General features: G+C 41.2%; 1 protein-coding gene across 1 annotated transcript; it reads right to left on the reverse strand.

Annotated features, from left to right (window-relative positions):
* Positions 1-2,535: 2,535 nt before the first annotated feature.
* MDH1 (malate dehydrogenase 1) lies at positions 2,536-25,222 on the reverse strand. Its single transcript, XM_010372130.2, has 9 exons — positions 25,110-25,222; positions 18,367-18,465; positions 17,465-17,561; positions 15,102-15,277; positions 13,392-13,514; positions 5,009-5,185; positions 4,484-4,597; positions 3,837-3,926; positions 2,536-2,870 (listed from the first exon to the last, which is right to left on the reverse strand). Exons 1-9 carry the CDS (start codon positions 25,110-25,112, stop codon positions 2,745-2,747), a joined length of 1,005 nt encoding a protein of 334 aa, XP_010370432.1. The 5' UTR covers positions 25,113-25,222; the 3' UTR covers positions 2,536-2,744.
* Between the last annotated feature and the right edge of the window lie 104 nt (positions 25,223-25,326).

Below are 25,326 nucleotides of genomic sequence, written 5' to 3' on the forward strand. Positions count from 1 at the left end.
AGACGGAGTCTGGCTCTGTCTCCCAGGCTGGAGTGCAGTGGCCGGATCTCAGCTCACTGCAAGCTCCGCCTCTCGGGTTTACACCATTCTCCTGCCTCAGCCTCCGGAGTAGCTGGGACTACAGGCGCCCGCCACCTCGCCTGGCTAGTTTTTTTTTTTTTTTTTTTTTTTGTATTTTTAGTAGAGACGGGGTTTCACCGTGTTAGCCAGGATGGTCTCGATCTCCTGACCTCGTGATCCGCCCGTCTCGGCCTCCCAAAGTGCTGGGATTACAGGCTTGAGCCACCGCGCCCGGCCAATTTTTAATTTTTTAAAAAGGAGACGGTCTCGCTCTGTTGCCCAGGCTGGAGTGCAGTGGTGCAATCCTAGCTCACTGCGGCCTTGAATTCTTGTGCCTAGGTGATCCTCTTGCCTTACTTTCCTGAGTAGCTGGGATTACAGGAATCCACCACTGCACTCAGCTAATTTTTAAAATTTTTTGTAGAGATGGGGTCGTTTGGTTGCCCAGGCTAGCCTTTAACTCCTGGCTTCAAGCAATCCTCCTGCCTTGGCCTCCCAAAGTTGTAATTTTAAATACATCCAACCAACACATATTTGAGTATCCATGAAGAGTACTACATTAGGCCTGGAGATACTTATTAATACAATATTGTCTATTCCATGTGGACAGTGTGTTAAGCATGAGGACAAAAAGATAGAAAATGGCTTCTGCCATGATAGGTTTGGGGAAAAAGCAAGACTATTAAAAAAACTCCACTATTTTTCTAGTAATAAGCTTAGATTGAAAACTCCTAACATTAGCATAAACTTCTGTGGCATTTAGTGGTTTTGAAATATAAATGATTCCTTATCAGCTAAAAAGTAACACTTCCAGTGAAAACCTATTATCCTTTTTTTAATATAATGAAAATGTTCCAATTTCATCCAATGGCATGACACTATTAACAATATTATCCGCGGGCCGGGCCCAGTGGCTCAAGCCTGTAATCCCAGCACTTTGGGAGGCCGAGACGGGCGGATCACGAGGTCAGGAGATCAAGACCATCCTGGCTAAGACGGTGAAACCCTGTCTACTAAAAAATACAAAAACAAAAACTAGCCGGGCGAGGTGGCGGGCGCTTGTAGTCCCAGCTACTCGGGAGGCTGAGGCAGGAGAATGGCGTAAACCCGGGAGGCGGAGTTTACAGTGAGCTGAGATCCGGCCACTGCACTCCAGCCTGGGCGACAGAGCAAGAATCCGTCTCAAAAAAAAAAAAAAAAAAATGATCTGCAACTTATTTAATATTAGTAGCGAGCCTTAAAATTGAATTATCTACAATGCGTGAACCTTTAAGATTTTTTTTTTTTTTTTTGAGACAGAGTCTGGCTCTGTCGCCCAGGCTGGAGTGCGGTGGCCGGATCTCAGCTCACTGCAAGCTCCGCCACCCAGGTTCACGCCATTCTCCTGCCTCCGCCTCCCAAGTAGCTGGGACTACAGGCGCCTGCCTCGTCGCCCGGCTAGTTTTTTGTATTCTTTAGTAGAGACGGGGTTTCACCGTATTAGCCAGGATGGTCTCCATCTCCTGACCTTGTGATCCGCCCATCTCGGCCTCCCAAAGTGCTGGGATTACAGGCTTGAGCCACCGCGCCCGGCCGAACCTTTAAGATTTTAAAAATACGGTATGTGTTCAATGTAGGTAACGTTTAAAAATATATACTGAAATAGACTGATTCATTATCACAAGGTGAGTTTTTTTTTTTTTTTTTTTTTGAGACGGAGTCTCACTCTGTCGCCCAGGCTGGAGTGCAGTGGCCAGATCTCAGCTCACTGCAAGCTCTGCCTCCCGGGTTCACGCCATTCTCCTGCCTCAGCCTCCCGAGTAGCTGGGACTACAGGCGCCCGCCACCTCGCCTGGCTAGCTTTTTTTTGGTATTTTTTTAGTAGAGACGGGGTTTCACAGTGTTAGCCAGGATGGTCTCGATCTCCTGACCTCGTGATCCGCCCGTCTCGGCCTCCCAAAGTGCTGGGATTACAGGCTTGAGCCACCGCGCCCGGCCACAAGGTGAGTTTTATGCTTTATCTTTCTAGCCTTACTGCTTTTCTCTGGTTAGAAAAAAAAAAAAAAAAAAAAATATATATATATATATATATATATATATATATATAAATTCTTTAGGCAAGCTGGGAAACATCCAAGTTTGTTTTCTTTTCTTTTTTTTGAGACGGAGTCTCGCTCTCTCACCCAGGCTGAAGTGCAGTGGCGCCATTTGCTCACTGGAAGCTCCGCCTCCCGGGTTCACACCATTCTCCTGCCTCAGCTTCCCCAGTAGTTGGGACTACAGGCGCCTGCCACCACGCCTGGCTAATTTTTTGTATTTTTAGTAGAAACGGGGTTTCACTGTGTTATCAAGGACGGTCTTGATCTCCTGACCTAGTGATCCACCCACCTCAGCCTCCCAAAGTGCTGGGATTACAGGTGTCAGCCACTGTGCCTGGCCGCAAGTTTGTTTCCTGAATAGACACTAAATATTAGCTAGAAACAGAGTCTGAGTCACTTTCATTTGGGTATATATTTATTTAGAATGCATACTAACAGCATGATGATAAACTGTCATTCACAAACCTGTACCAAGAAGCACATAATCTTTAAAATGTGTTGTTTTTCACAAGTAATTTAAGTGAGCATTACTATTATTTGGTACTTGAGTCAAAGACGACATTTAGATTCTTCAGCTTTGAAGCATTTAGTAACATCCTTGTTTAGTCAGGCAGAGGAAAGAAATTCAAAAGCAGTTTCTTTTTCTTCTGTCAGTTCCTTTGCAGTAACATCCATCTTCTCACGTGAGAAATCATTAATAGGGAGACCTTCAACAAACTTCCAGGTCTTATTCTGTTTGAAAATAATGCAAATAAGAGATTTAAAGTGGAACTGATCTTTTAATAAGCAACAACCTAGTTTGAACTTATATTTAGAGGTATATCTGTTTTAAAGTCTGATTCTAAAGAAGTAAATCAAAATCCAGATTTTAATTAATAGATAATTCTAATAAAAACTCAACACTTGAATTTTAAACCTCTTGAATCTAAAAAAAAAATCTTTAAAATGATTGACTTTAGCACGTTTATAATAAACAGCAACAACACTGAAAACCATTGCTTCATTTAGAAATATACTATTTGTAGGTCTCCAATACTAGAGGCATAATAACATACTGTGTCTAGTAGGAAGAGATTAATTTTCCTTTCAAGATTAATTTCAATCACAAAAACTTTTAATGACCTGAAGTTGAAATACATATAGTTTTATTTTTAAAATTTTTTTAGAGTTTTTTTTAAAAATTATTATTATACTTTAAGTTCTAGGGTACATGTGCATAACGTGCAGGTTTGTTACATATGTATACCTGTGCCATGTTGGTGTGCTGCACCCATCAACTCGTCAGCACCCATCAACTCGTCATTTACATCAGGTATAACTCCCAATGCAACCCCCCCCCCCATATAGTTTTAAAGCTGAGAAACATGTCTATTTTAGTAAAGGAACAATTTTCTAGATGAAGTTATACCATTCTGTTTTATTTTTGGGGAGACAGGGTCCTGCTCTGTTGCCGAGGATGTGGGACCACAGGTGTGTGCCACCACGCCCGGCTAATTATATTATTTTTGCAGAGATGGGGGTCTCAGTATGTTGCCCGGGCTGGTCTTGAACTCCTGGGCTCAAGCAATCTTGCCACCTTGGCCTTCCAAAGTGTTGGGATTATAGGCATGAGCCACTGTGCCTGGCAAATAATACCATTCTTAAGGGAAACATATAACTACTTTCTCAAAGAAGAGAAATAGCTCCAAAATACCTTACCTTGATTACAACAGGGAATGAGTAGAGCAGATCATCAGGAACACCATACGAGTTGCCATCAGAGATAACACCCATGGACACAAACTCTCCCTGGACATAACAATGTTTCACATACTCATGGTGATTAGTTTACACAACTGACACATGAACTAATAAAATTAAACCAGGTGACCCTTTCTTAGTATGTTCATAACATCATTACTGTGTAAGGAACTATCATCAGCACCAGGTACTTCCACGACAAGATAACTTTCATGGATATTATTTCATTTCATGCTTCCGTATCATATGTGAAGTAGCCAGGGAAACCTAATCCTCATTTCCTAATCCTCACAGATGAGGAAGCTGTGGCCTAGAAGAAAAAAATTCACCCCTACTATGTATGAGGCATTGCGCTACGTGTTTTCCATATACAATCTCCTTTAACCCTCACAACCCTGTGTATAATAGTAATGTCATGTAAAAGATGACAAAACAGCTCAGAAAGGTCAAGGCTAAGAAACTCCAAAGTTTACTTAGTTAATAGGCAGCTGAGCTGAGAAAACAACCTAACCTGACGATAACCTAAAGGCTATATCCTTTTTATATTATATCACCAGGCAACAAAAATAAAACAGAGTGACCTGTGCAAATCATTAAATCCTTACCTCTGGGGTTCCAAACCAGATGTCCCTGACGTGGTCACAGATGGCTTTTGCAGCAGACATTGCACTGGATAGTTTTCGAGCCTTGATGACAGCAGCGCCACGCTGCTGCACAGTCTGGGAAAGGGGCAGGTGAAAGCAGCAGTGTTACTTGGTCATGAAAGCAACATTTTCATTGATTCCAAGTCGAACTTGGGGTGAAAGGCTATGACCAGAGTTTAATGTGTCCCCTCCAAAATCATGCAACAACCTGATGTTAGCCTTACCAATCCTTCTGGAAAAAGAAAACTGTATCTTCCCATACAGTTTATCATATGTCAAAGACATGGGTCTTGGTATAAGTCGCAACTGCTGTGCTACAGATCACATCAGATCAGACTGGATCATGACTGGCTTACTAAGATCCCAACAGTATGCAGTCATCAGAGCAACTGTCAAAGACTTGCCCTCCTTGAAGGTTTCCTGTCCTAAGAGTCTCTCAAGAGTTCTTTATGCTCAGCGTTAAGAAGGCTCACAGATTTTTCTTACCGTGACAAATTCTCCCTTGAGCCAGCTGTCATCTTTCAGAGCTTCGTAAACACCAACTTCCTTTCCTTGCAGTTTCACCTTGGCATGGTTGACATCTGGATACTGAGTCGAGGAATGGTTTCCCCAGATAATGACATTCTTTACATCATTAGCAGTCACACCAAGTTTAAGAGCAATCTAGTTAAATTGAAAACAAATATATTACTGAGGCAAATGCTTTTTATTTCCAATTGGGACCTGTTTTGACAAACGCCCTTAAATAAAAACCTTCTGAAATTTCAAGAGAACACAAGAGTTATACTGACTTGTAAAAAATGTAAATTTATTGCTTGGCAATTTCCTACAACAGATTAACAGTGGTAACAACTGTGGACTTGAAGCTTATGGAGTACAATGTTTAAGGGTATGAAGCATCCCATAGTTTGTGGTTATTAGTACAGTAGGTATATCAAACAAAAACCATTAATCAAGTTACTATTAATTATTAATCAATTTACTGTTTCTTGAATATGTAAATGTGATCTTTTGTTTCACTTTTAATGTTTATGTTGAGATGTCTTCTCAGTGCTTCTGAGTAATCAGGTATTTAGGCACTTTAGGTAAAATTTTTATTATATACCATACACAAATTAATTTTCTTTTATTTTTTTTTTAGTAGAGCCGGGTTTCACTGTGTTAGGCAGGATGGTCTCGATCTCCTGACCTCGTGATCCGCCCGTCTCGGCCTCCCAAAGTGCTGGGATTACAGGCTTGAGCCACCGCGCCCGGCCAAATTAATTTTCAAATAACCCTAAATATGAAATTTTGGAGTTGGATAGGACTCAAATTACCAAGATATGACTGTCCTCATTTTATATATCAAGAAACTGAAGGAAAGAGATTTTATATATGTGTGTGTGTGTGTGTATACACATATATACACACTAAAATTCTAACATATGTAACAATCTCTAGCTATAACTCCAGAAAGCACTTTAGGGTCCTGCAATGCCTTGCAATCACATATAGTATAATAGCCACAAAAAGGGTTAAAAAGTTATGTCTTGAGCTGGGCATGGTGGCTCACGCCTATAATCCCAGCACTTTGGGAGGCCAAGGCGGGCAGATCACCTAAGATTGGCAGTTTGAGACCAGCCTGACCAACGTGGAGAAACCCCATCTCTACTAAAAATACAAAGTTAGCCGGCTTTGTGGTGCATGTCTGTAATCCCAGCTACTCAGGAGGCTGAGGCAGGAAAATCACTTGAACCTGGGAGGTGGAGGTTGTGATGAGCCGAGATTGCACAACTGCACTCCAGCCTGGGCGACAGAGTGAGACTGTCTCAAAAAAGAAAAAAAAAAAAAAAAAAAGACATGGCTTGGTAGATTTAAATAAAATCAGCCTGTTTGTTATTTGTCTGATAAGTTTATGTGCAGAAAATAAATTGTGATCAGGTGTATGTATAATTTGTTCCTAACTAGACAACAGAATTTATGATGAACCAGAAGGGAATGTGGAAAAATATTTTAAGAAGCTGATCTGTTTTGGTGACATGGTGGGCAATTCTTCCTTCCTCGGTGTCCCAGTAAGAATGGGAGAGAAGGCCGGGCGCGGTGGCTCAAGCCTGTAATCCCAGCACTTTGGGAGGCCGAGACGGGCGGATCACGAGGTCAGGAGATCGAGACCATCCTGCCTAACACGGTGAAACCCCATCTCTACCAAAAATACAAAAAAAGTAGCCAGGCGAGGTGGCGGGCGCCTGTAGTCCCAGCTACTCAGGAGGCTGAGGCAGGAGAATGGCGTAAACCCAGGAGGCGGAGCTTGCAGTGAGCTGAGATCTCGCCACTGCACTCCAGTCCGGGCGACAGACTCCGCCTCAAAAAAAAAAAAAAAAAAAAAAGAATGGGAGAGAAAATTAGTTGTGCCAGAGTCTGTAGCTTTAGCACATAAATAAAACATTTGAGTATTTACCATGTAATAAAAGGAATACACTTTGATATTTTAAGGAAAATTTTAAAACAAGGGTAATAACAACTCCAAACTGAAACAACTCAAATGTCCTTCAAGAATGGTTAAATAGCCGGGCACGGTGGCTGAAGCCTGTAATCCCAGCACTTTGGGAGGCCGAGACGGGCGGATCACGAGGTCAGGAGATCGAGACCATCCTGGCTAACACTGTGAAACCCCGTCTCTACTAAAAAATACAAAAAACTAGCCGGGCGAGGCGGCGGGCGCCTGTAGTCCCAGCTACTCGGGAGGCTGAGGGAGGAGAATGGCGTGAACCCGGGAGGCGGAGCTTGCAGTGAGCTGAGATCCGGCCACTGCACTCCAGCCCCTGCGACACAGTGAGACTCCGTCAAAAAAAAAAAAAAAAAAAAAAAAAAAAAGAAGAAAAGAAAAGAATGGTTAAATATGCCAGGCATGGTGGCTCACGCCTATAATCCCAGCACTTTGGGAGGCCGAGGTGGGAGGATCATGAGGTCAAGAGATTGAGACCATCATGGTCAACATGGTGAAGCCCCGTCTCTACTAAAAATACAAAAATTAGCCCAGCTACTCAGGAGGCTGAGGCAGGAGAATCTCTTGAACCTGGGAGGCAGAGGTTGCAGTGAGCCGAGATCGTGCCATTGCACTCCAGCCTGGGCAAAAGGGCGAGACTCCGTCTCAAAAAAAAAAAAAAAAAAAAAAGAATGGTTAAATAAACTGTATTACGTCTTACATATGCAATAGAATAAATAAAAAGGCTAAGTGGGGCCCGGCGCGGTGGCTCAGGCCTGTAATCCCAGCACTTTGGGAGGCCAAGACGGGTGGATCACGAGGTCAGAAGATCGAGACCATCCTGGCTAACACGGTGCACTCCGTCTCTACTAAAAAATACAAAAAACTTGCCGGGCGCGGTGGCTCATGCCTGTAATCCCAGCACTTTGGGAGGCCGAGGCAGGCGGATCACGAGGTCAGGAGATTGAGACCACCCTGGCTAACACGGTGAAACCTCGTCTCTACTAAAAATACAAAATATTAGCCGGGCGTGGTGGTGCGTGCCTGTAGTCCCAGCTACTCGGAGGCTGAGGCAGGAGAATGGCATGAACCCAGGAGCGCGGAGCCTGCACTCCACTGCACTCCAGGGCAACAAAGCGAGACTCCGTCTCAAAAAAAAAAAAAAAAAAAAAAAAAAAAAAAAAAGGCCGGGGGCGGTGGCTCAAGCCTGTAATCCCAGCACTTTGGGAAGCCGAGACGGGCGGATCACGAGGTCAGGAGATCGAGACCATGCTGGCTAATACGGTGAAACCCCGTCTCTACTAAAAAAATACAAAAAACTAGTCGGGCGCGGTGGCGGGCGCCTGTAGTCCCAGCTACTCCGGAGGCTAAGGCAGGAGAATGGCGGGAACCCGGGAGGCGGAGCTTGCAGTGAGCTGAGATCTGGCCACTGCACTCCAGCCTGGGCGACAGAGCGAGACTCCGTCTCAAAAAAAAAAAAAAAAAAAAAAAAGGGTAAGTGGAAAAACAACAAAAAGGAACAAGCAACAACCTGGATGGATCTTAAAGGCATTAAACTGAGTGAAAAAGAGACAGTTTCAAAAGGTTCCTTACTGCATGATTCCATTTTTGTAAATTTTTTTTTTTTTTTTTTGAGGCGGAGTCTTGCTCTGTCTCCCAGGCTGGAGTGCAGTGGCTGGATCTCAGCTCACTGCAAGCTCCGCCTCCTGGGTTCCCGCCATTCTCCTGCCTCAGCCTCCCAAGTAGCTGGGACTACAGGCGCCCGCCACCTCGCCCAGCTAGATTTTTGTATTTTTAGTAGAGACGGGGTTTCACTGTCTTCGCCAGGATGGTCTCGATCTCCTGACCTTGTGATCCGCCTGTCTCGGCCTCCCAAAGTGCTGGGATTACAGGCTTGAGCCACTGCGCCCGGCCTTTGTAAATTTTCAAAATGACAAAATTATAGACGTGGAGTGCAGATAAATTATGTCAGAGACAGAGGGAGGTGTGACCATAAGGGAGAGTATGAAGGAGTTCTTTTGTGAGTGATGAAGAAATTCTGTACCATGACTATGGGGGCAGTTATAGAAATCTACACTTGTAATCAAATGTCATAGAATCATTCATAAAGACACATAAAAAAAATGAATATAAAACTAGTGAAACTTCAGTGAGTCTAGTTAATAGTATTGTGTGCAGTTCATCAACTTCTTGGTTTTCGTAATACTCTGTAGTTATGTAAGATACTATCAATGAGTGATGGGTACAAGGGACTTCTCTGTACTATTTTTTTTTGCGACTTCTGAGTCTAAAATTATTTCAAAATAAAAAGTAAAAAAAAAAAAAAAAAAAACCAACCAACCAACCAAAAAGGATAAAGATGAAAAAAAAGGCCATTATCTAAAATGTCTGCAATGACTTGACTGGTCTTCACACTAATTTATTCAGTTAAGTAAGAAGTAAACTGTCTTTACTTTCACTCTCACTCTTAAACTAGTTGAGACTGCTTTCTGAAATCCTAAAATAGTTAAAAGTTTACTTAAAAATTTCTGTTTGTGATATTGTAAATCACTTTTGACCGATCGAATCCCTGCAAGTCTTGCAAGTATCAGGGCTATTACCTACAATATTTGCATTAGTCTCCACAAATTAGTTGATGGTTGGTTTCTGGGGTACCCAGCTATTGATCTGCTTAGCCTGTGGGGTAGGGTAGAGTGGCACACTGTTCAATGAGTACCATTTTTTATGGGTGCCATGACCTGAAAGAACTGGGAAAAAAACTGCTCTTACTTATATTTATACTTAAATTTAGCTGGTATGGTATAGAAAAAGATTTATACCTTGAACAATTAACTCAAGATATATATCACCAGGAAGTTAGAGCCTGTACCTTCCCTGAATGTCAGCTTCAATGCTCCCAAGTACAGTGAAGAAAAAATGCCTCTAGGCCTCTCTGCCCTCAGTCTTCCTGGGCTCCCCTGCCTTCCTTTGTTCTTGTTGCCCTCCTCCTCTTGCTCCTTTGATCTCCTGAGCTAATCCAGTTCTGTCTGGACAGCAAAGGCCAGGTACTTTGTACACAGCAGATATAATTTCTTAATATGATTCAAGTCACAATTAGTCTAAATTTATACGTACCCGGGATAACAGTTCTTTACTCCCCTAGACACTCATGTCTGTCATAGAGGTCTGTTAAAAGTTTTTGATTAATTCTCCAGCCCTAGTAATTTTCTTACCAGCTAACTGGTATTACTGTCAAATTACCTTATCTGGTATCACTGTCAAATTACCTTGTCAGCAGACGTAAATATAGCACTGGTTTGCAAATACACAAGGAAGTTCTGCAGATGTTAAACAGTCCCTAAGTAGCTAAGGCCTCTGAATTCCAAGACAAAATATCTAGCAACCATTCCTGTAAGAAAAACTTATCTTTGGGTTTGTTATGTTTCTCACTAAACAACTTCTTTTAGAGGAAGAAAGTGCTTCTTCAATGACTCCTTAAAAGCTCTCACTATGCCAGATTGACATGCTGAAACAGTGCCAAGCCAAGGTCCCAGGAGTAACAAAGAACATGTCCCAAAGTGCAGGTTAAAGTCTGAGGAGAGCACTTCCTTTCCTCTTTGCTCATTCAGACTTTAGCCCTGCAGTGAAAACTGTTTCAGGCATTAGGACAAAGTATCTCTTAGCAGTACCTTTGGAAGGAGAATATTCCAATGCCTGTCTCCACCAAAGCCTCAGGTGAAACAACAAAAAGTGGTTGTTAGTGTCATCGTGTTACCTCTTTCTTGTTGCAGGAACTAAATAAGTCAATTTCTGGCAATCCAAAGTTTACAACTGTAAGGCGTATAACATCTCTTCCTTTACAACTGTCCCACAGTACTCAAACTGCCTGCCTCCAGTCATTCAAACAAACTCCTATTTGTTCTCAGCTACCATCAGACCCAGCCCATAGCTTAAAGCCTCTCAGGGAATATCTGCACTTTAAGCTAAAAATTTAAGGGTTGTTACCCAACAACCCTTTAAGTTAGGAATGTTTAGGCTGTATGCTTCTTAGAAAGAAGAAATCAACTAATAATAATAGCAGCCAACCTTTCTTGCATTTACTATGTGCAGGCACCATGCCAAGGGCTTAAAATGGATCTTATTTAATCCTCATAAGAACTGTCTGAGTTAGATATTGGCTGGCACAGGTCTCTGAGTTCCCTTAGTATTTACTGATAATTATCTTTACCATCCTAAAGATAAGGGAGTGGCAGGATAATAGGATCATTGTAGGGAGAAAATCAGCAGTAAGACATATGAACAAAGATCTCTCTTTATTTTTTTTCCTTTTTGTGGAGAATGGGGTCTCGCTGTATTACCCAGGCAGGTCTCGAACTCCTGGGCTCAAGCTATCCTCCCGCCTCTGCCTCCCTGAGAGCTGGGATTACAGGCGTGAGCCACCGCGCCCCGCGAACAAAGATCTCTGTGACATGAATAAGTTTAAAGAAAAATGCTGTGCCTTGATATGCATATGCAAACATCTCCATAAACCTTTTAGCAGCATTGTTCAGTAAACAGAGCATATAATCTACATGGAGATGTTCCATTGCCCAGGGACTGGCAGGAGACAAATGCTTTTCTCTTACTTGAGATTAAGAGAATGGTGATGACCTTTAACCAGCAAGCTGCCTTCAGGCACTTGTTTAACAAAGCACACCCTGCACAGCCCAAAATCCCTTAAACCTTGAGTCACCACAGCACATGTCTCTTGCAAGGACAAAGTTGGGGGTAGGGTCACAGATTAACAGCATCTCAAATACAGAACAAAATGGAGTCTCTTATGTCTGCTTCCTTCTATATAGACACAGTAACGGGCTGATCTCTCTTTCTTTTCCCCACAGATATAATTATTACATTTTAATCATTGAATGTACTTTCTCAAATTCACAGAGCTAGTAAGTGGACTAAGGTCAGTTGATACCATTAGGTAAGACCATACATAAGGGTTTCGAGTCAGGCAAATCAAGTGGCTCCATAATTTATGAGCTGTACGACTCTGAGCAGGTTCTCTGACTTCCCTGGGTCTCAGGTTTCTTACCTAAAGCAGGGATAATATGAGATACTTCATATAGTTAGTATAAAAATTAAATGGAAAATTACATGTATAGCATTCAATCTACAGTAGATGCTTAACAAATGTATATTCTTTTCTCTTTCACTAGGCATTCCAGTGCTGAAGGATTATTAATTCTTAGGTTAGGGCAGCAGTGCTTCAACTTAGACCTCACAGCATCTTCTGGTTAACAATTTTGGCCGGGCGCGGTGGCTCAAGCCTGTAATCCCAGCACTTTGGGAGGCCGAGACGGGCGGATCACGAGGTCAGGAGATCGAGACCATCCTGGCTAACACAGTGAAACACCGTCTCTACTAAAAAATACAAAAAACTAGACGGGCGAGGTGGCGGGCGCCTGTGGTCCCAGCTACTCCGGAGGCTGAGACAGGAGAATGGCGTAAACCCGAGAGGCGGAGGTTGCAGTGAGCTGAGATCTGGCCACTGCACTCCAGCCCGGGCGACAGAGCGAGACTCCGTCTCAAAAAAAAAAAAAACAACAACAAAAAAAAAAACAATTTTTTTTGAAACTAAAGTTATCTTTCTCTAGAAGAAAAAGCACTGAACTCATAGACCTATCTAGCAGTGATGACCTACAGACAAGAAGGGATGGCCAGAAAAGCATTAGGGCAACGGACAGAGGTTCTGTCCAGGAACGGGCACCAGGACCAGTTAGATCTGAAAAAGCCTAGGAAACTAGCTCAGATCAGTTGTTGGCTTCTAATTTTTTGAAAAGCTATTGTTAATTCCTTGGTCACTGGCTCCTTGGAATACTTATCTATGGCTCCAAGGGTAAAGAAAATTAGCAACAGAGTTTAGCTCCTAAGTAGTGAAAGTAGCAAATTTCACAGATACACATAGAATATTAAAAAGACATAAACTGAAAATTAAATATAAAATTACAAAATCTGAATTTGATTGCTTAGCTGCAGGTAAAACAGAAGCAGAACCACACAATCACGCAAAGCTCAAGTCTTTGTTTATATAATCTCCTATGTATCTGAAAAAATTAAAACTAAATTATGTACCATCATGTATACTAATTTTTAACCACTGTAACAAGAGAACATTAGTAACTGCATTTCATTATAGTTAGCAACTGAAATATAGTTAAAGACAAAATCAATTAGGAAGTAAAACCTCTGGTTCTTTACGAGAATATATTTAAAGACTCCCTAACAAATTAATAATAATTTACTTTTAATTTAATAAAAGTAATAGGTTCCTACTAAACAAAAACAAGAAAAAAGCACAAACTCAGATTCAGTTATTTTAAAAGTGAGAGAAAAATGTTTTAAAGTTGAACAATCACAAGATTTAAAAGACATTTTTCTTACTTGAGCTTTAGCTCGGTTGTGATCCAAACGAGTCAAGCAACTGAAGTTCTCCTTGGGGATGGATGGAGCCGACTTGGACGCAGTCAGGCAGTTGGTATTGGCTGGGTTACCCACAACAATAACCTAGGAGGAATGGAAAGCACTGAAGACTTACAGACTATATACTTACTAACCATGTTAAAATTTGACTGAAAATGTCTAACAGGTAGCCGTACAGGGGAGGCTTGGGAAACACCAAATACAATATAGCATAGGAAAATACATTTTAAGTTATAAAAATCTTTAATAAAATGGTAATAAAATTTTTGAAATAATATCAGATTTATAGAAAAGTTACAATCATATTACAGGGACTGACTCCCATATATCTTTAGTCTTTTTTTTTTTGGTACCTCTTTTGACAAGCTGCAGACAAGATACTTCATTGTCTCTAAGTACTGCAGTGCTGGCAAATATTTCTCACAAACAAGGATGCTTTGCGGAGGTGGAATTACTGTGCAAGGAGTACTTTACCTCCAAACAGCCTGCAATTTAGCAGTTTGAACAACCTTCTAATCTTTTACTGGCACTTGTGGATTTCTATTCAACTCATATATATTATTTTCTGTGATGACAGAAAGTAAGTTAACTATTTAAAATGAAGTCCACAGAAAGCAAAAAATGCAGACATCTATGAAATGTTACTGATAGAACATTATAATGGGCAACTTAAAAAATTTTATAAAAATTTTCTTTCACCTTTTTTTTTTTTTAAATAGGAAAGTATATGGAAATCAGTTAAACCTTTAACCGGCAAGCCTATTTGCTGTATGACAATTAAGTTCTAGTTAATTGATAGTTCACGAATAAAAGAAGGTTTGGCTGGGTGTCGTGGCTCACACCTGTAATTCCAGCACTTTGGGAGGCAAAGGCAGGTGGATCACCTGAGGTCACAAGTTCGAGACCAGCCTTGGCCAACATGGTGAAACCCCATCTCTACTAAAAATATAAAAATTAGCCAGGTGTGGTGGCGCGCGCCTGTAGTCCCAGCTACTCAGGAGGCTGAGACAGGAGAAATGCTTGAACCCGGGAGGTGGAGGTTGCAGTGAGCCAAGATTGCACCACTGCACTCCAGCCTGGGTGACACAGCAAGACTCCATCTCAAGCAAAATAAAAATAAATAAATAAATAAAAAGGGCTTATTGCATTATTAAGACATATTTACAATCTAAATAGTTTTAACACAAAGAGACAGAACTATAAGTCATACTGACTCAATTCTTCAAGAGACAAGCATATTAAAATTCCTCTGCATTCAGAAAATCTGAGCATTCAGAAACCACTATCTTCTACTCCTGAGAATAAACTTACCTTACAGCTAGCTATCTCTTTTCACAATCACACACAAATTTAAATGTGTAAATAAATATTCCCACTCAGCAAAAATGCACCAGAAGGTCCTATGCCTTCTCTATAGGTTTAAGAACTAATATTAAATTTTCACGTTATACTAATAGGAAAAATATTTTTGAACACTCTGAATATAGATTTCTACACTGTAACAAAAAACCCAGAAAGGGAGAGCTTATGAAGCAAAACTCTATAGCCATATTTACTGATGATTGCACAGAACTAGAAAAAAGGACAAATAATTTTGGTTTTGCTTAAATGCTAAAAGCGTACGTTTCAAATGCTAATAATGAAAAATCCCTAAAATACAGTGTTGGTCACCTTAACTGACTTCTTGGCGTATTTGTCTAAGGCTGCACCCTGGGATTTGAAGATTTTCACATTTGCTTTCAGTAAATCTTTTCTCTCCATGCCTTCCCTTCTTGGCATGGAGCCCACGAGAATGGCCACATCCAGGTCTTTGAAGGCAACCTCTTCTTTATCTGTTGCGATGACATCTGTGGACATGGCAATAAATATGCAGAGCTACTTAAACACCAAAGTTTTGAAGTTTTCTTTTTCATATTGAATCTACCCATTAATTCTTTCACTTGTTGCAAGTGTTTATATATCACAATGATATGCATTTCAGGAGCCTAAGAAAAGAAAGATAATATATTAATTTAACAATCATAACATCAGAAATGTCAATAGATTTATTTTGCTTTTCCTATTTCAGTAATTATCTTAAATGTCAAAAACTCCATAGCTTTTATCTTTTATAATCATATATGATGCAAGGTATGATGACTTTTGAAGCAACACTTGTTATTCACACTAATTACCACACAACACAAAAGAGCAACTAATTCACCTAACCTTTAAATTACAATTACTTTAAGGTCTAAGACACCAATCACAAATTTAAAAATAATAAATGTTTATTGAGGAGTTTTGTGCCAGGGATAATGCTGAGATTTATATTATTATCAAATTTAATCTTCCTATTTTATAGATGGAGACACTGAGATTTAAAGAGTTTAAGTCGCCACCATCAAAGGATAATGGAGTTGTAATTCCAGCCTAGGTTGCTCCAGAGTTCAGCCACTATGCTCCAGTGTTAGTACAATAAGCAAACATCACTTGCTTTTTGAATGAAGAACATACGTCATCACACTTCTTTGTTGATTGTATTAAAAAAGCTATGACCAACATTCAGCATTTTCACTGGAAAATTGGCTAGTTGCATCATAGTCAAGGCTGCCATAAGTCTGAAAATGGGCATAGACAGGAACACCAGTTGGAGGAAAACAAAATTATCTTCCTTAAAAAAAACACGTCCTTATTTGCTGAACTTTCCCTTCCCTCTCATATTCACATCTGGCAGAGGACAAACCAAGTGCAATCTGGGCCTTTAGAGAAAGCACAGGGAACTCAGCAAAGAAAGGAATACAAATGGGAAAAAGCAGCAAAGTTGATTTGGAAGGAGCTGTGGGTGAGAAAAGGGAACCAACAAAATAGTGTGGGCAGTCACGTATTCTTCTACAGAACTTTGCAACCAAAAGACTTAGATGGCAGATTATCCCTTCTAGCAAATGTTTATTCAACAGATGAAGAATTTTAAGGAAAGTTTTTCTTGGAAGGTATATATTATTTTGCTTTGTGCAAACTTCTAGGAGAGTTTCATTAATTAATCCTTACCAAAAGAAAGACTATGATGAAGATATAGCTGAAGAAATATATTCAAATTAATTTAGAATATTTTAATAAATTTTCAATCAAATTTAAGGCTTCCTTATTATATTCGTGTTATAGTTCAACGATCTGCAAAGGCCCTTAGCTGAGCTCTTCTGGGATTTTTCAAACTATAGAGCATATGGTAAGGACAAGTTATACTATGTCTCAACCTGATGATTGGTAGATGGGATGGGGACCATATAAGGAACCAACCAACTTCCAGAGCAATGTATAGCTATGAAGGACATCCTTCAAAACTGAGACAAGTTTTCCATTACAGGATGCTACTATTACCATTTAAGGAGACTCCATAACAACACAACATAGACAATTCCTACGTTGTCTATAATATGTGTGTGTAGACAATGTCAGGTGTATAACCCTTGTGCCATATTACACTTAACTGGTATAATAAATTATACACACATACACATTGGGGGAAAAAATGACAGTCCTTTACCTGACATTGATTGTTTCTCATTTTTTACCCTTATTTATCCTTGGTATACATAAGTAGTTAATAAGTAGTGGAAGTTCAAAATAAAAAAATCCTCTTATGAATAATTTCTAATTAAGAGCCTTTAACAAAAACCTAAAACCTGTGTATTTTTTTTTTTTTTTCTAGACAGAGTCTCGCTCTGTTTCCCAGGCTGGAGTGCAGTGGCACAATCTCGGCTCACTGCAAGCTCCGCCTCCCGGGTTCACGCCATTCTCCCGCCTCAGTCTCCCCAGCAGCTGAGACTACAGGCGCCTGCCACCACGCCCGGCTAATTTTTTTGTATTTTTAGTAGAGATGGGGTTGCATCGTGTTAGCCAGGTTGGTCTTGATCTCCTGACCTCGTGATCCGCCTGCCTCGGCCTCCCAAAGTGTTGGGATTACAGGCATAAGCCACCGCGCCTGGCCCTAAAAACCTGTATTTTGTAAGAAATCAAATACTATAAAATCCCTTCTCTACTCTCCAACTCACCTTTCAGGAGGGGAAGGGCACAGTCTTGCAGTTCCATTAGGACACCGTCAAGGACACCCATCATGGGGGTGATATCCAACAGCACAAGAATTATAGGCTACCAAAAAGCAAGGACAGCATCTGTTAGTGTAGGCTATTTCACTTAGACACAAAAAAGTTTTTTCACATACTTTTTATTTGGTATGTACATGCATGTAATTCCCATTAATTAGTCATGATCATTATTTCAGGAGGTCAGGTATCTAGCACTATGCCACTTTCAGAAAGAAGGATGCTATAAAACCAGCATTGGTTTGCTAACAAACACAGGAGAGGAATCACCACTACTCAGTTTTTTAAGAGTACATGAAAAAAAACATTAAACTGAGTGACATGCCATAGTTTGCTCTTATTGTTAATAGCTCTATGTTTGATTTCAGTTCATGAAAGAATAATTCAGTATCCATGGGTCAAGAAACTGAATAAATGAATACCTTAGAAAAGGATTTTAGTGTATATTAATCAGGCTTGCTGAAAGTCAGAGTGCCTGCTTCAACTGGGAAGCAGATTTCCTGACTCTTTTGGTTCTAAAGGCCATTTATTAACAAGGGAGTGCTTATTGAGTAACTCTCTCCCACATGACTGTCAGTTACTGTCATTAGTGATATCTCCCATTGACTGACACCTGCTGGTTGCACCAAGTCAACTAAGTACAATATATGGAAGAGTTCTCATTTCCAAAGTGTTTTCAGTGCCTGGAGGCATACATACAAATTTACTTGCTTCCAATTATAGCAATGTGCCTATTACATGTACTGAGATTACACATTCCTTCACTGTTTTACAATTTGTGTACAAATACAGAATTTTACTAACCATATTCTTACTCTAATAAGTTAAGATTTATAGACACCTGTTCCTACCTGATCTTTACCAAAGACAGATCCATTTCCAATACTATACAGCAGTGAATATGCAATTTGACCAGCTGCTCCAGTCACAAGGACTCTGATTGGTTCAGACTGTAATGAAAAAGACCCATTAACATCTTTAAGTACTACTGTACCTTAAAAATATCCAGGATTTTTATCTATAGTAAGAAATCCACATACTTTAAAAGTGAATGTAAAATTTTAAAGTCCTTTTGCATCTGGCTTAGTAGAAAATGAATGTGCTGCATATTTACATGGTGTTATTTAACTCTCACCATATAGGGAGCTAAAAGTGTTATCCTGGATTTACTTACATAATCTTATCAACTTTTTTGGGGTATTTTACCACTAAAATAGGCTCAACAATGTTGATGTGTTCAGTATGTGGTGATCCAAACCCTGGCAGCCACTAGAGCCACACAAATCCTTATTATGCAAAGCCCCCACTCCCATCTGCTCAATAGAATCTTCATACCAAGAAAAGGAGTAAAAGAGGCTAAAACTTTCCATTTACATTGAGCCAATACATTTAAATAAGACAATTAATCGGCAGGGCGTGGTGGCTCATGCCTGTAATCCCAGCACATTGGGAGGCTGAGGCGGGTGGATCACGAGGTCAGGAGTTCAAGACCAGCCTGGCTAACATGGTGAAACCCCATCTCTACTAAAAATACAAAAATTAGCCGGGTGTGGTGGTGCGTGCCTGTAATCCCAGCTACTTGGGAGACTGAGGCTGGAGAATCGCTTGAACCCAGGAGGTGGAAGTTGCAGTGAGCTGAGACTGTGCCACTGCACTCCAGCCTGGCAACAGAGCAAGACTCTGTCTCAAAAAAAAAAAAAGGACAATTAATTGCTATTCAACTTTATTGTCTGGAGGAGGAAAAACAAGATTTTTTATTTCAGGAGAAACAACAGTAACATGTAGTGACAGACAGCTGACAACCTGATTCCAAGGGAAAATTATTTTTAAAAGCAAGGAGGGAAGACATACAAACAGAAATTTCAACAGATCCTGAACAAACTACAGACATAGAAACAAAGATAACTGATATTCAAGGTGATGACTCTGAGTAAAAAAAAGACTAAGCTGACAGAATTGTAAAAAATAGAAATATTTCTATTAAGAACAAAACAATGCTTAGAAACATAATGGGTAAGTTTAATTAGACAGAAAAATTCAATTAAGGTGAACCATTCCTTTCCCTGACAATGCTGGGTAAATGTACTTTCACTGTTACCTTTACCCCTACCTGCATGGAGAAATGGTCCACTGATGTGACTAAGCCTAGAAGTATTTGGTTTCTTTTTAAGATCCTTCCTTGGCTCAAGCCTGTAATCCCAGCACTTTGGGAGGCCGAGGCGGGCGGATCACGAGGTCAGGAGATTGAGACCATCCTGGCTAACACGGTGAAACCCCGTCTCTACTAAAAAAATACAAAAAAACTAGCCGGGCGAGGTGGCGCGCGCCTGTAGTCCCAGCTACTCGGGAGGCTGAGGCAGAAGAATGGCGTAAACCCAGGAGGCGGAGTTTGCAGTGAGCTGAGATCTGGCCACTGCACTCCAGCCTGGGTGACAGAGCGAGACTCCTTCTCAAAAAAAAAAAAAAAAAGATCCTTCCTCCAGATGAGAGTCATGGCTCTGAGACGAAACAAGGATGGATAGTCTCGAAGGCTTCTTTTAAGCTTCTAACTCTAAGCTCTGAAGGTCAGCAGAACTCAGCAATTTGGTACTCACTCACAGAAGTCAAAGAAAAAATAAAATTCAAAAAAGAAGTGTCAGGCCAGGCACGGTGGCTCATGCCTGTAATCCCAGCACTCTGGGAGGCCGAGGCAGGCAGATCACCTGAGGTTGGGAGTTTGAGACCAGCCTGACCAACATGCAGAAACCCCGTCTCTACTAAAAATACAAAATTAGCTGGGTGTGGTGGCAGGTGCCTCCCAGCTATTTGGAAGGCTGAGGCAGGTGAATGGCTTGAACCTGGAAGGCAGAGGTTGCAGTGAGCCAAGATAGTGCCATTACATTCCAGCCTGGGCAACAAGAGCGAAACTCCATCTCAAAAATAAATAAATAAATAAATAAATAAATAAATAAATAAATAAATAAATACTGGTGTAGAGAAATGAATTTGATCATAACAGCTACATACTACACAATATTTGTTTTCCAATTTATTGCTATTTATAGAAAAATCTTTAATGGCCTACATGTTTCATTCTGTCATTTTCCCTTCTTTCCTTGAAGTCAAGTAGAGTAGGTGAGGAAAAGGGAATACAGGAAGAAATTATTACTCCCTTTTCCTTTAGAATGCAAGATCCTTAAGAACATGGACTTTGTCTATTTTATTTACTGCTGTATCTCAATTGCCTAGAACAACACCTGGCCTGTAGTTGGAACTCCGATATTTGCTTGAAGGAATAGCTGGATCCTATAAAACTACCAAAAAGATGGAAATGTAAAAGAACTGTTTGGGAACATATGTAGTATGCTTTAACTTTTTTTTTTTTTTTTTTGAGACGGAATCTCGCTCTGTCGCCCAGGCTGGAGTGCAGTGGCCGGATCTCAGCTCACTGCAAACTCCAACTCCCGGGTTTACGCCATTCTCCTGCCTCAGCCTCCCAAGTAGCTGGGACTACAGGCTCCCGCCAACTCGCCCGGCTAGTTTTTTTGTATTTTTTAGTAGAGACGGGGTTTCGCCGTGTTAGCTAGGTTGGTCTCGATCTCCTGACCTCGCGATCCACCCGTCTCGGCCTCCCAAAGTGCTGGGATTACAGGCTTGAGCCACCGCGCCCGGCCGCTTTAACATTTTTTAAAAGGTATTTTCTTTATTTAAGATATTTCAGGCTGAGTGCAGTGGCTCACGCCTATGATCCCGGCACACTGCGCCGGGGGCCGGGGTGGCTGGATCACTTGAGCCCAGGAGTTCGAGACCAGCTTGGGCAAAATGGTGAGACCCTGTCTCTTAAAAAAACAATTTAGCTGGGTATGGTGGCACATGCTGTAGTTCCAGCCACTCAGGAGGCTGAGGCAGGAGAATCACTTGAGCCTTGGAAGTTAAGGCTACAGTGAGCCATTACTTTGTCAGTGCACTTCAGCCTTGGTGACAGAGTGAGATCCTGACTCAAACAAAAACTTATTCATATGTACCATGAAAACAAAAGGCATTTTATTCATATATACTATGTATTGAGAAGGCTAGAAACTTAGTGACCACAATAGTTTCAACTATAGTTAACAAAATTATTTATGTCATTAGTACTAATGATATTACCTTATAAATCCACTGATGAGCTGTTGTCTCATTTAATTCATTCATTAAACAAAACAGCATTAAGTTCCTATCATGTAGTTGGTACTATTTTGGGCCAGGGAATCCACTGGTGAATTACGTGAAGGAAACAAAAGGATACACCAATTTTCTAAAACAGGGGGCTAGAGAGGCAGTAGAGAGTAGTAATTAAAGAGATGGACTCTGGAGCCAGACTTTCTGGGTTCAAGTCCTGGCTCCACAACTCATTAACTGCATGCTCTAGGACAAGTTACTTAACCTCTCTGTATCATTTCCCCATAGTAAAATGGAGATAATAATAGCAATTACCTAACGAACACAGTAGTTTTAAGTATTTACAATTATCATCAGAGAATTTTCCTCTAAAGACTTTAATAGCCTGTGGTTTTCTATTTGCATTTCTGTTGCTCTGTATTAGGCCATGAAGCCCCCTTAAGAACAGTCTGCCTTTGATACGGATTTGCATTTCCATATAGTGTTCAACCAGTATTTGTTGAATGAAGGAAGGTTAGGGTATAAAGTACCAACACATACTACTTCAATGTATAGCAAACTAGGATAAGAAAAGGGGGGCTGGGCCGGGCGCGGTGGCTCAAGCCTGTAATCCCAGCACTTTGGGAGGCCGAGACGGGCGGATCATGAGGTCAGGAGATCGAGACCATCCTGGCTAATACGGTGAAACCCCGTCTCTACTAAAAAATACAAAAAACTAGCCGGGCGGCGAGGCGGGCGCCTGTAGTCCCAGCTACTCGGGAGGCTGAGACAGTAGAATGGCGTGAACCCGGGAGGCGGAGCTTGCAGTGAGCTGAGAGCCGGCCACTGCACTCCAGCCTGGGCAGCAGAGCAAGACTCCGTCTCAAAAAAAAAAAAAAAAAAAAAAGAAAAGGGTGGCTGGAGAGATGGAAGATCACTATCTATAAAGTTTAACCTCCCATAAGGTCACCTATATGGTTAGAATAATGCAGTCAATTTTAGTAGTTACTTAAAAACATGTTCACAGTATCACAGTCCTTAGTGAAGGGGTTGTGGCCATCTAATGAACAGTTAATTCCACCTCAGCAGTTTTCTTCTGTATTTTTGGGGAAATTACTTTCACAGGTAGGTAATTCCATCTTATTAATGGTAGTATGAGGCTTAGTTAGTGTTTGAATGTTTGAAGATGAAACAGAGAAAGAAAAGTCCACATATGGTTCTTTCCGCTCCTCTGCAACACTGCAGCTGAAAAGCAGGAGGGTGGGAGAGTCCTGCTGACTTTCACTATGTTACAGTGTGAACATAGGTTACTATTCTTTGCTCAGATATCTGGGCAGTCTGCCAAGATCCAAAGAAGGAATGTCTTTGCTCTTAGCAGGGCACCAATGACTTTCCTGCAGATGCAGGCTCTGTGCTAACTTCTCAGCTGTAAAGATTGAATGTAAGTGTCTCTGTTATTCCACAGACAGATCCACATATTCCTTTTTCACTTTCAAATTTATATATATTTCTAAATTACATGCATTTCTATAACACAAAAAACTAAGCAGTACCGTTTAGATTCCTTCATACAGTTTATTTTGCTGTCACTCCCTATAGACAACAAGCTCATTCCCCTTTGAATGAGCTTACAAAAGAAGGCTCTTTTCTAACTCTGTCCATTCACACACTCCCCTGAGGGGGGCAGGGAAATTAAGTCATGTGTGAGTTTGCTGTCAGTTCCAGCAAACTGCCCAAATTCTTCCTCATGTTCTGTCTCTGTGTTATCTGGCACCCCAGTGACCTTCCAGCGGTGGGGCCTTACTAGGGAAAACCAGCTAAGAATCTGTGGCCCAAAATCTCTCTGTGACCTTGAGAAAATTATCTGACCTCACCAGACTACATTATAAGAGTAGATAATATAATCTCCAAATCCTCTTTCAATTCTATAATTCCAATATTTTGAATTGCAAGGAATAAAGCTATCAAGTAATCTACATGCTGATAACACAGTTGAGTTTGTATATGCAGTATGAACTGGTAACTTCATCCAGAATCTCAGTTAGTAAAAATTAAGTTTTCAGGGAGTTGAGTACATGTCTCTCCCCCGCTGCAAGACCTCACTGCGGTGGTCCCTATAAAAATAAAAATTCAGAAAGGCTTGATAAGTGTAAGACACAATATAGAAAAATGGCAAGAGTGTGAGACTCTTGGGGCAAATCACATTCTCTCTGGGTCTCGATAAACTCAATTTTAAGATGTGAAGTGGGGGGAGATTCATCAAGATGACCTTTAAAAGATCCCATTCAGTTCTAAAAGCAAAAAGTCCAAGGTTCTCACATAATAAGTACCGCTGCTTTCTAGCTAAGATTATTAGGACAGAAACCACTGAAACCACAATTTAAATGACTAATTATGTGACAAAATATACAGGAAGCCCAGGTGTAACACCTACTGGAAATTAGTAGCTGTCTCCACTGGCCCGTTACACAGGCAGAGAGAGTAATGCCCTTGCCTTGAAAACGTTGTCTTTTCAGGTTCTGGGAAATTTCCAATTCATTCAAACATTTCTCCACATTCTCCAGCCATTTTAGTATTTTGGACATAAAGTAGGAAAAACAGTCGCAACTATAAATACAAGCCATTGTATTGATAGTAGGAAGCGATTTCTCTGAGTTTGATGACAAATGTCACCTTCAAGCAGTACGCAGAATATTCCTACGTCAGAGTTCCTTCACCAACCTTCCCCCTCCCCCTCTCCTTCTGCAGAGACAAGCGATGGAGATCTAGGTTATCCAGGTCTTCCATGACAAAATGGTTACTCTGTTACATTTAAAAGAGGTGCTTCTGGAATTCGTAACATATAGTTCAACAAAGACTATCCGCAGTAGTTATCTGGCTAGTGATGCCGTCACTTCAACATGTCCTGGCATTACAAAACAGGTCAATGAACGGGTTCCAAATAACATTTCGAGAAATCAGACATGGCGGAAACACGTATCCTGCAAACGCAGATCGTAATCTGGATCACCAGGTAAATAATACCTTTCCAGCTTTTTGCTTTTTCAAGGGCCCTGTGACAAAAGCTCTTATAAACACTGTGGGCTAATGAGGAGAAAAAGGGGTTAGCACCCAACCTTTCCCTCCCATCGCAAACCTTATTGTCCTTATCAAACAAACAAACATCCTTTGGAAAATAGCTGCAGCGTCGTATTCTGTCCTCCTGCTAAGCAGCAGGATTAAGATCGCGCCTCTCCCAGGACAACTACTTCTCCAGAGTCCTCCTAAGAGCGCCCTATGCCCCGCAAGGTGGAAATCAATCCCTTCCCAATTACTGGGTCACTGCGACAATCCCAAGAAGATGAGTCCGAGCTTGTCAAAGGGCGCGAAGGACGGCACCTTGCACAGCTGCCTCCCAAAAATCCCTAAAGTGCAAGAAACCCCACAGAAGGGCGCGAGGGCCGGAGGTAGGCAGGAACCCGGGGCCCACACTCACCATGACTGAAAACTGCGGGGACAACTTCAACAACTGCAAAATGAGCCTCAGAGAGTCAGGTCACCTCTACGGCGGAACTGACTCGGAGAGGGCGAGCGGTGTTAGCGAGAAAACGCTCCGCTCCCGACGCGGCGCTCTCTGGGAACTGTAGTTTATCCTGCCCTGCTTCTGGCGCAATCTCCAAAGCGTTTCCTTCAAGTGTTGAACTACACTTCCC

This window comes from Rhinopithecus roxellana, chromosome 17, assembly GCF_007565055.1.
Source record: "Rhinopithecus roxellana isolate Shanxi Qingling chromosome 17, ASM756505v1, whole genome shotgun sequence".
NCBI classification, from domain to species: Eukaryota; Metazoa; Chordata; class Mammalia; order Primates; family Cercopithecidae; genus Rhinopithecus; species Rhinopithecus roxellana.